At 42.1% G+C, this 11,714-nt stretch overlaps 1 protein-coding gene across 1 annotated transcript; it reads left to right on the forward strand.

Annotated features, from left to right (window-relative positions):
- The first annotated feature begins 904 nt into the window (after window positions 1-904).
- On the forward strand, window positions 905-11,125 carry LOC127653581 (WW domain-binding protein 11-like). Its single transcript, XM_052140303.1, has 12 exons — window positions 905-951; window positions 1,538-1,622; window positions 1,719-1,750; window positions 2,070-2,163; window positions 2,468-2,664; window positions 3,048-3,181; window positions 6,930-7,063; window positions 7,161-7,358; window positions 8,494-8,607; window positions 8,728-8,970; window positions 9,728-9,913; window positions 10,029-11,125. The coding sequence occupies exons 2-12, from the start codon at window positions 1,559-1,561 to the stop codon at window positions 10,562-10,564; spliced, it is 1,932 nt and encodes a 643-aa protein (XP_051996263.1). The 5' UTR covers window positions 905-951; window positions 1,538-1,558; the 3' UTR covers window positions 10,565-11,125.
- The last annotated feature ends 589 nt before the right edge of the window (window positions 11,126-11,714 follow it).

The following is an 11,714-nucleotide window of genomic DNA, read 5'->3' on the forward strand; positions in this document are numbered from 1 at the left end:
TCTAAGTTTTTAAATATCCTGTAAGAAATTTTCCAGGAGTTCAATGGATCTGTTCTTCATTTATTTAGTTTAGCTATATGGATTTTGTCTTAATAACTTCTTACCGATGGGTGGCGTCGACGAGCCAAAAACGCGCTCCTCAAAGTTGTGTAAAATATAATTTTCTTCACAAGAAAATCTAATTCACCAGAAACAAGACGGAGTACATTTTTGCATCAAGTTTGTCTCCGGACTCGGATGGAGGACACCGATAAGAAGAACCCGCGAAAATGTGTGCTTGTGCTCTTGGGTTGGTTTTTGTTGGTAGTTTACTTTTCTACAATTGTTTTAATAATAAGATATATAGTAGCGCGCAATAGGGTTTTCGTTATTGTATATTTAATAACACATAGAGTAAATGGTTATATTATCTTTTTATGAAAAATAAAATATAATCATGACAAATTGAAGTAATTTCTCTATCATTAATGTAATACGCATATCAAATGTACAAGTGAAAAGATTAACTGTATTATGATCATTGAATTATGATTCTTTTTTTTATTATTATTAATGCAAAAATAAAATATTTAATTGCCTATTATAAAATTAGATATATAAACTAAATAAAGATTACAGAGATGATCAAATTCATGAAGCCACACAGTTGAAACGTTCATGACAAATGTCTGCGACAGCTCCTGAGCGTTCTCTGGCGCATGGAATTTACGTCAGCGTCTGAAAGCGCTCACTCATTTCGTTCACTCACTGCTGAAATATAGTGCACTCACAGCCATTCACTATATAGGAAATAGTGAACGAGTGGGCGATTTCAGACACAGCACTTGTAAATGCCGATATACATAATAAAAGTCCGGGTGGATGACGTATTTCCGCTCAGCGCACGGAAGATGGCGCGTGGTATTGATCAGTGAGAAATGTGAATATTTGAGATCCATTCAAGTGATTGGGGTGAGTTTGAGATTTATTCTGCTCATAAGATGCTTTAATTTGTGATTAGATTCACTTATTTACTGCGATTTATTTACAGAATTCACTTGTATCCAAACGAGGAACATTACAAACAATCTGTAATACAAAAGTCATCGATATCAGCAGTATTGAACCATTAACAGTTAATAATGAATGTTAAATATTCTGATATCGGCATGTTTAATAATAGTTGTCTTTACACAATAATCAGAAACGTTCGTGTTGAAACGAAATAAACAATGTGCATTTATTGTAAACTGAACGAATATATTTCAAATATTGAACAAGATCAAGTGAATTTAAAAAAATAATTCAGTCACAACATTTTACATTCAGATATCTTATATGGGCTGAGGAGAGATTTAATTTAGATAAATATAGAACATGTCAAAGTCTGTACAAACCATATTTATATTTTTCTTTAAAGGGATAATCTTCCCAAAAATATTTATTCACTCAGTCACTCTCATGTTGTTTTGTGTTCCTCTGATTAATGAAGATGACAGAAGTTCAGATTCTTCATCACGTGTGTCAGATGATTGAAATAGTCTGTGTGTGTTTCCAGGTAAACAGAAAGTGTGCAGTCATGGGGCGACGCTCCACCTCTTCCACCAAGAGTGGGAAATTTATGAACCCCACCGATCAGGCCAGTGAGTACAGTTACACCAGACACTAAAACAAACACTACTAATGTCTGATGATCAGTCTTCATATGTATTAATGTGTGCGCGCGTGTGTGTGCGCAGGGAAGGAGGCGCGCAAGAGAGAGCTGAAGAAGGTATGGATCTGACCTCTGACCCCTAGAACAGTTCAACTCATTAATATTCTGTGTTTGAAGACAAGCTGTTGGATCAAGTTAGCTCAATACTGTGTTCATGTGAACGTCAATTAGACTCGTTATGTAAAGGTCATTGTGTAGCAGATACACCTCGTCATGCCACTCCTGCACACATCAGACATCACTCATTAATCACAATTCATGTGTGTGTCTGTTTGTGTTTAATGAATGAGCTCACATGAAGTGATGAACACTGACACTCCCTCTTCATGTCTTCATTAGTGTATGTTTATAATGTATTTAATCGTGTGTGATGTAGAACAAGAAGCAGAGGATGATGGTTCGAGCAGCGGTGCTGAAGATGAAGGATCCGCGTCAGATCATCAAAGACATGGAGAAACTCGATGAGATGGGTCAGTGTCAACAATCTACATTTCAAAAGTACATCTCTAATAATATAAAAATACATCTCTCTTGAATAAATAATCTTTATACAGCTATAATGGATTTATATATTTCCCGAGAGATACAGCTGGAGTGACTTGATTGCAATTTGCATTTGTTATCCGTTACACAGAAGAAAACATCGTACCCACTGAGCTCTGCTTGATGGGACTGTGTGGTGTGTGTGTGTGTGTGTGTGTGTGTGTGTGTGTGTGTGTGTGTGTGTGTGTGTTTTGATAAGTGGGTTTTCAGTGTTTAATTTTGTTTTTTCAGAATTTAACCCGGTGCAGCAGCCACTGTTAAATGAGAAAGTTCTGCGTGACAAACGTAAGAAACTGCGCGAGACGTTTGAACGAATCGTCCGTCTGTACGAGCGGGAGAATCCAGAGACGTATAAAGAGCTTCGGAAGGTGGAGGTGGATTACGAAACCAAACGAGGACAGCTGGCACTCTACTTCCACTCAGTCAAGGTGTGTGCGCGTGTTTGTGTGCAGGTTTTGGGTGCGTGTTTGCGCGTGTGTTTGTGTGCAGGTTTTGGGTGCGTGTTTGCGCGCAGGTTTTGGGTGCGTGTTTGCGTGTGTGTTTGCATGTGAGTAACAGTGATTGACTTGTAGCTGTTTCATCAAAGCTCATTGTGACATGAAGGTGCTCAATTAAATGACTGTTGAAATATAAAACTAGGATCAAGATTCAGTAAATAAATACTGATATGGTGTGTTTGTTTGTGGTCAAGTGATGTAAAAGTGTACTCTTGTTACATCAGTGGAAACATGTTCACAGATCCACCGACTGTTATGTGCAGACTTGTGTTTGATATAATGTGTGTTTATGTAAAGATGTGTGTGTCCTTCAGAACGCTGAGTCCGTGGAGGTGGACAGTATTCCTCTTCCTGACATGCCACATGCTCCATCCAGCATCTTAATCCAGGACATCCCGCTGCCTGGAGCTCAACCACCATCAATACTGAAGAAGAGCTCTGCACTCGGGTGAGAACACACACACACACACACACACACACACACACACACACACACACACAACACACAGTTAAAGTCAGAAGTTTACATACACTTAGGTTGAAGTCATTAAAACATGTGGAGACTCATGTTACTCTCCACGATCCACACACAACTCACCACACGCCCCATTGAGAGAACCACTAACCACCACCACGAGGAGGTTACCCCATGTGACTCTACCCTCCCTAGCAACCGGGACAATTTGGTTGCTAAGGAGACCTGTCTGGAGTCACTCAGCACACCCTGGATTCAAACTCACAACTCCAGGTGTGATAGTCAGCGTCAATACTCGCTGAGATACCTAGACCCCTAAAACTAATTTTTTAACCACTCCACAAATTTAATATAAGCAAACTATAGTTTTGGCAAGTTGTATAGGACATCTACTTTGTGCATGACACGAGTAATTTTACCATCAATTGTTTACAGACCGATTGTGTCACTTTTAATCTTCTCTTACAATTCCAGTGGGTCAGAATTTACATACACTAAGTTAACTGTGCCTTTAAAGGTCCCCTGACATGCTTCTTTTTGTAGGCTTTGATATAGGCCTTAGTGGTCCCTAGTACTGTATCTGAAATCTCTTTTACAAAATTCAGCCTTGGTACAGAATTATAGCCACTACAAGCCAACCCATAATGAGCTTTCCTTCAGACGTGCTGTTTCGGTGTCTGTAGTTTTAAATGCTAATGAGGAGGAGAAAGGCGGGGCAAGGTGTAGTGTGGGTGTGGTCTTGATCAGCTTGCGGCAACGGTACCATGCATGTTTACATTGGATATATTGCAATGGCACTTAGACACGCAGTCGTTCAAGCGTTTCAGTTTGACCCAGAGTCTGATCTGGATGGAGAAGCAACGGATGAATACTCAATTTATTACTTTGTATTAGTACAATTGCAATTTGTAAGAAGATAAGAATGTTTAGTGAGTAACATTAATAATTAAAATTAGATCAATGAAATTATAAAATATTAGATCTTTTTTTATTTACATATTTGATATTTCATATATCTTAAAAGTTCTTTGAATCAGAATCAGAATGAGCTTCATTAGCCAAGTGTGTGCAGATAGCATGGGGAAAAAACTTTTTTTTTATGCCTAACGTTAGATGTTCTAGTACGCAGAGATCTGAAACGTCTGTAATTTTGTAAACATATCACCAACAGGAGAACGGATATCCAAATAACAAAGAAGTGAACAACACTTGCGTTACAGTGTGTGTATTCACACGTATACCTGATGCTATCTACCTTTACATTAGCGACAGTAACTCGGCTGTTAGCTGCATAGCTAATGTTACAGCCACATTCTACGTGTAACAAGCTAGGTAACCATAAATAGTAAAGCAACACTATTATATATAATTAGTTGACTTACTTGTCCGAGGTTTGTAGGTGAGCCAAAGAGAGTTGGTACTGATCCAGACTTCAGTTTCAGACGTTCATCATGCCCTGCTCTGAACTGACCCATGTTGTGAAAACAGTCGTCTGTGAAATGTTTGGCGCAGACATACAAAAATTTGGTGTGTTGTGTCTGTGCATTCCCAGAGTAAATGAAATTTATCCATTGATCCTTCTGGGGATTGGATGAAGGAAGTAAAAAAAGACTTCTGTGATCATTTGTGCATTCAATTATTGAGCAACTTTTGTGCTTCGATCGGTCACACGCCATGATATCTCTCGAGGATAAACTAAAATAGCGCGCGCGTTCGTACTTCCTAGCTCGTTTTCTCATTGACGGGTCAAATTCTGTGGGCGGGCAAAGCAGAGAAGGGGGAGGTAACCTTTCCCCCGTATGACGTCATACAGGGGGAGATTCCTGTATATATATATATATATATATATATATATATATATATATATATATATATATATATATATATTTAACTGTGTCGTCTTCTTAAAAAACATATCAGGAGGCAATGAAGGTTTTCCTTTCAGTAGAAGCAAGTGATTTGGTGTTCTAAGTCATTGGAGTGGTCGGATACAGTAGTACTGGACTATCATTTAATATTGCCTCAACTTCGCCAAGAGCAGTTTGAAGGCCTTCATCATCTAGTGCTTGCTGCTTTAATACTGATGTGAGCGATTTTTACCTGCTTAATCAAGCGCTCCCATACACCACCATGATGAGAACCAGGAGGGGGGTGATAAAGTTCCTTTCTCATTTTACTGTTATCTAGGGATTGCACAGCTTTTCTCATTCTTTTCAGCAGCAAAGTGGTTTGTTCCGTTGTCTGATATCATTTCTTCCACTTGACTCCTTCTACGGATTGCATTAATACAGGAGTCTGTATCATGATTGTAAGCCATTTCAAGATGGACAGCACGACTGGCAAGGCAGGTGAATATAACTTTAAAAACTCTGACCCCGCTTAACTTCAATTGGTCCAAAGATTGTCTGTCCTAACACAAGTGAATGAAGGGGAATCTGGAGAGATTCTACTTTTGGGAAGATCTGCTATGTTTTGGGTAAATATATTTGCATGTTGACTGGAGCAAAATGTGCAATCATAAAGGACTTTTCTTGCAGCAGAGTAGCTGCATGTAATCTAATATTTCTAACCCTAACCCTTGGCCAATATATGATTCCTACCCATGTGTTTTCATGAAGGCTTTAATTTCATTTTACAGCACTTAGTCTTGCTCGCCGTGAGCCGACTAATTTCATCTTTTTTCAGCAGCAATCAGTGGCTCATTTGTTTCATCCGTTGTTTCAACTATTTCCCACATTTCTGGTAAATTCTCCATTGTCTAACATTTTAATAGGCATAAACATTCCAGATAAACTTATTTGTGCTATCAACGCGATTGAATCCTGAGGACAGCCTCTTTTCCAAATAATCACTTCACATTTGTCTTGTTTGTTTGAATATCTCCATTAATGTTTCAAATTCATATCACTGATTTCGCTTTTTGGTCATTTACTCGTGGACTTGCGTTGAATCCGGTGCGTAGAGTCGCCCATCGTGCTTCACTTGGAATGTTTGGAATTTCCTTCATATGACGGACTAATCCACCGTGTCGCTGCGTGGGAAATCCGGCATGGTTTTCAAACTTTTTGTTTAGTGGCAAATTCAAAATAACAAAATCCGTATGCCACTTCCTTGATACAGGGGTAAAGTTTCTAGTCAAAAACGTCCTTTTACTTGTTTTAATTCATTTGTTTCCTTTTTTCCTTTCAATGAAGAAGTGTGCCATATGCTCCCCCACATTTCAAAACATGTATTGCATGTAGACAAATCACATTAAAGGGGGCGGGATACAGGTGAGGACTAAATCAGCACAGTCTGTGTACGCATTTTTGCTCACTCATGGATTCAAGAGGACAAGCCTGCATGAGTGTGTTGATGTGTGCAGCTACAGGAAGCCATGTTTAATAGTGTTATCAGAGTATTGCAGTAGTCCAATCTTGAGATGACGAGCTTCAGACCAGCAGCTGTACAGTGCTGTGTTTCACTGATGGTCGGGCTCATCCAGGTTGTGTATGTGGAGAAGAGCACTAAACGCTGATGTCAGACACCACTGGGAGTGCACTTCCTGTGATGCTCAGATGAGAGAGTCTGAACAACAGGATCTGATGATTGACATGTGTTGTACAGTGATAACGGGTGATTCAGTGAGCGATGATTAGTGTTGACCTCGAGCAGGTGGTTCTGTGAAAGAGTTGATTTTGTTTCTGTTGAAAACAACATTATTTATGTGTGTGTGTTTCAGGAAAGCGTCTGCGGTGTCTTCAGCTGCTCTCGCTGGAGTTCCTCGTCTGCCATCTGGACGAAAACCACCGGGACCCCCACCAGGACCTCCCCCTCCACAGATACTGCTGCTGTATGGAAACACACGGCGAACAGGTTCGCGCACGCACACAACACACACTTTTATATTTATATATATATATATATATATATATAACACATACACGCGCTACAGTAACGTGTTTGATGTCAGATGACGCCGGCGGTTCAGACACTGAAATGTTTGACATTGGCGGACGAGACACAGACAGCGAGAGCGATGCAGACGATGACAGTGACTCGCAGGACGACAGCGGCGGAGAGAGAGACGACACAGATGCTGACATGAGAATGATGACTGATCGCCATGACGACAGAGAGGACGAGAGAGACCGAGCCGATAAACACACAGGTGAGACTCTGACTTGGTGTTTGTGGTTTGTTTGTTTATTTGTGTTTGCGCCCCCCCCCCACATAATTAATCCTAACTACATACAAAACAAATACAATTTTATGACATATTTGAATGTTTTTCATGAAAGTACAGATTATTAAACAATGCTGTTGTTAACTGTATGTTGTCAGTAACTGATTCATTAGACCGATTCAATAACTCGTGAGTCTGTCTGACTGATTATTTATACGAGTCATTGATTCATTAATCACTTAATGTAACATTAGTCATTAATCTTCCAGTTCATATAAAATATATATTTTTATAACTTTTCATAAATAACTAATATTGTCATTATATTCATGATGTTAGTCAGAGGGGAACTGGCCCCCACAGTGAGTCTGGTTTAGGGATAGGGTGGGGTTAGTCAGAGGGGAACTGGCCCCCACAGTGAGTCTGGTTTAGGGTTAGGGTGGGGTTAGTCAGAGGGGAACTGGCCCCCACAGCGAGTCTGGTTTAGGGTTAGGGTGGGGTTAGTCAGAGGGGAACTGGCCCCCACAGTGAGTCTGGTTTAGGGTTAGGGTGGGGTTGGTCAGAGGGGAACTGGCCCCCACAGTGAGTCTGGGTTAGGGTGGGGTTAGTCAGAGGGGAACTGGCCCCACAGCGAGTCTGGTTTAGGGTTAGGGTGGGGTTAGTCAGAGGGGAACTGGCCCCCACAGCGAGTCTGGTTTAGGGTTAGGGTGGAGTTAGTCATAGGGGAACTGGCCCCCACAGCGAGTCTGGCTTAGGGTTAGGGTGGGGTTAGTCAGAGGGGAACTGGCCCCCACAGCGAGTCTGGCTTAGGGTTTGGGTGGGGTTAGTCAGAGGGGAACTGGCCCCCACAGCGAGTCTGGTTTAGGGTTAGGGTGGAGTTAGTCATAGGGGAACTGGCCCCCACAGCGAGTCTGGGTTAGGGTGGGGTTAGTCAGAGGGGAACTGGGCCCCACAGCGAGTCTGGTTTAGGGTTAGGGTGGGGTTAGCCAGAGGGGAACTGGCCCCCACAGTGAGTCTGGTTTCTCCCAAGGATATTTTTCTCCATTAATCAACATCTTATGGAGCTTTGTGTTCCTTGCCACAGTTAAACACAGTGTTATTGTGTGTTTGTCACTCACAGGTCGCAGTGTGCGGTTTGCTGACATGCCTTCAACAAGAGAGAAGAGGAAGAACAGGGTGATGAAGAAGAACAAGACCATCACACCACTGCAGGCCATGATGCTGAGGATGGCAGGTGTGTGTGTGTGTGTGTGTGTGTGTGTGTGTGTGTGTGTGTGTGTGTGTGTGTGTGTGTGTGTGTGTGTTGAGGTGAATGTTGAATACATGTTCACTGTGTGTGTGTGTGTGTGTATAGGTCAGTCAGTGCCTGAGGAAGAGGATGGAGATTATTTCACAGACTCTGATCATTCGGACGGTGAGGATGAAGCTGTTGATGCTGAATCTGCTCACTCATTGGCCAATCCCAGACTTCCTGCTCCATCTGCACTAATGGCAGCTCAGCAGCCTCCTCCACACATGCAGGCTCCACCAATCACAGGACCGCCTCCAATGAGGCCACCGGGACCGCCATCCGGCCCGCCTCCGGGACCGCCTCCTGGTGCGTAACCTCACCCTGTTAAATCCCTTCTGTGTTCTTTATTATTATTATTACATAAAAGTTATGACTGAGCACTGGTGTGTGTGTGTGTGTGTAGTCAGGCTACAGTCTTCATCACATCATATGATTGAATATTTGAGGTCGCTCGTCACCTCTGGGCAGTTCCAGCAGTACAGATTTGACACTTGCAGTCTGAACATGAAATTTAACTTCTCATAGAAACAACCCATTTCTAGTATATCAAACCATTTGATATATAATGGGAAACTCCTGAAGAAAGAGTCCAGACCATTTTTAGTCTGACAGGATTAGGGTTAAACCCATTTTAAAGACTTGGACATCAGACATCACTCATTCTGAAATAATCTGTAGACTGCATTCAGCCCTTCAGTCAGAGTGAGCGAGCAGATGATCAGAAGATATTTAGGACATTTGTAATATTGACATCATCGATCAGATCAAGAGTTTGTGATGCTGATAAAAGAATGAGAGATTCTCTCTTTGAATAATATGATGCACATGTAACTGTCACGTTCGTAACACATTATTATGAGCGTTTAAAGGAAAGTAGGAGATCATTTGTTCATATTTCACACGTGCAATGACGAGGCCGTTATATTAATGAAAGTCGGAGAACTATCATTAATGATATGCCCAATTGCACTGGTAAGATTACAGTCGGACTAAAGTGTTAATATGAAATTTAAAAAGACAAATTATTCTTTCAGTCCAACTTAAATCAACTGTGTGTGTTCAGGTGCTCCTCCGTTCATGAGGCCTCCTGGGATGCCAGCCACTCTCAGGGGTCCCATACCACGCATGCTGCCTCCAGGACCCCCTCCGGGCCGACCGCCAGGACCTCCTCCAGGACCACCACCGGGTCTGCCCCCCGGACCCCCTCCCAGAGGACCCCCGCCCCGCCTGCCCCCTCCTGCTCCTCCAGGTCATTTTAAGAGTGTGTGTGTGTGTGTGTGTGTGTGTGTGTGTGTGTGTGTGTGTTTCAATGTTAGTGTGTGTGTTTGATGTGTTTTCACGTGTGATCTTGATTTGTTTTGCAGGAATGCCTCCACCGCCCCCTCCCCCCCGCACTGGACCCCCCCGAATGGCCCCCCCGCTCTCTCTCTTCCCTCCACCACTCAACCCCAATGTGCTCAGTGCCCCGCCCAGCATCGTACCACGTCAGAAGCCGCCCACAGTGTCTGTCTCCTCTGGCGAGAGCTCTCAGAGCGCGTCCACCCGCCCCCCCGCCCTGCAGATGCCCCCACCACCTGGCACCGCCCCCCTGCTTGCCCCCACCATCGAAAAACGTGCCAACATCTCCGGCCCCTCCTCAGCGCAACCGGGTACTGCCACCATCTCTGCCAAACCTCAGATCATCAACCCCAAGACGGAGGTGACGCGCTTCGTTCCCACGGCGCTCCGTGTGCGCAGAGACCGCACCGGCACGGTGGACAAAATGGCCGGCAGGAGAGAGGACGAGCGTGAGCAGCCCAAACAAGTGTCTATAAAACCGACCCAGTCCGCCCCGCACAACATGAAGACTAAAGACCAGATGTACGAGGCCTTCATGAGGGAGATGGAGGGGCTGCTGTGATTGAATTAGTCAATAATAAACTACATCATCTGCACTTCATTTAAGTCGAAGGTCACTGGCGCTCTTTTACCTTTTATATATGTTTACTTTTAGTTTGTTACAGTCACATAGGATTGTGTTTCATCTTCCAACATGATTAAACTTCAAACCTCAAACTCCTGCTGCTGTTATTTATCATCTTAATTATATTTCAGTGATATTTACATCCAGCTTCAGGTCTTTAATAAAAGAGTAATATGTGGTGAGGACTCCATCAGACGGGAGATGATGTTAAGTGGGATTTCAGGCCTTGAATTCAAAGTAATGAATTAATGATGATTTCTATTTGCCCAATGAGGTCAAATCCTCTGTAGAGCTGCACAATGTACAGACCAGCAAGAACAAAACAATTCTACAATTCAGTAAAAACCCTCATTATAACACTTATTTTACTACCAAAACAAACCCTGACTGTGCAACGTTTTGTTCAGAGTTCAAATATTTGTGTAAGTAAATGTAGTGAAAAAATGTCACAATTACAAAATATCAATGACTTATTCAAATAATTGTCAATTAATTGCCCTTATCAATAAAAGCGCATTTGATCATTTTCATACAGTCCCTTATCAATAAAAGCGCATTTGATCATTTTCAGACAGTCCCTTATCAATAAAAGCGCATTTGACCATTTTCAGACAGTCCCTTATCAATAAAAGCGCTTTTGACCATTTTCAGACAGTCCCTTATCAATAAAAGCGCTTTTGACCATTTTCAGACAGTCCCTTATCAATAAAAGCGCTTTTGACCATTTTCAGACAGTCCCTTATCAATAAAAGCGCATTTGACCATTTTCAGACAGTCCCTTATCAATAAATGCGCATTTGACCGTTTTCAGACAGTCCCTTATCAATAAAAGCGCAGTAATCTAGAGTTACAAGCGTTGACAGAGTAAATGAATAAATATAGTATTAGAATTTACTCTTTAACTTAATTGTGCTGGTGATATTTTTAAGACTGTAACCTCCAGAAAACAGAGTTAGCAGAAAGCAAATATCCACCAAACATCAAACCTGATATTAACTTTTGCGTTGAAAGTACTGAATTGTAGGCATCACCGCAGTCATTTTTAGGGGCATGAAAGAACACAAATGATCCATGAATACAGTTTAAG

The sequence above is a fragment of the Xyrauchen texanus genome, chromosome 2, assembly GCF_025860055.1.
Source record: "Xyrauchen texanus isolate HMW12.3.18 chromosome 2, RBS_HiC_50CHRs, whole genome shotgun sequence".
Lineage (NCBI taxonomy): Eukaryota > Metazoa > Chordata > Actinopteri > Cypriniformes > Catostomidae > Xyrauchen > Xyrauchen texanus.

Excerpts from the sequence above, each read along its gene's own strand:
- LOC127653581 (XM_052140303.1), top strand. The coding sequence starts at position 1,559 with ATGGGGCGACGCTCCACCTCTTCCACCAAGAGTGGGAAATTTATGAAC. Across the intron at positions 1,751-2,069 it reads GCAAGAGAGAGCTGAAGAAG|AACAAGAAGCAGAGGATGAT; the intron begins GTATGGATCTGA and ends TGTGTGATGTAG. Across the intron at positions 3,182-6,929 it reads AAGAAGAGCTCTGCACTCGG|GAAAGCGTCTGCGGTGTCTT; the intron begins GTGAGAACACAC and ends TGTGTGTTTCAG.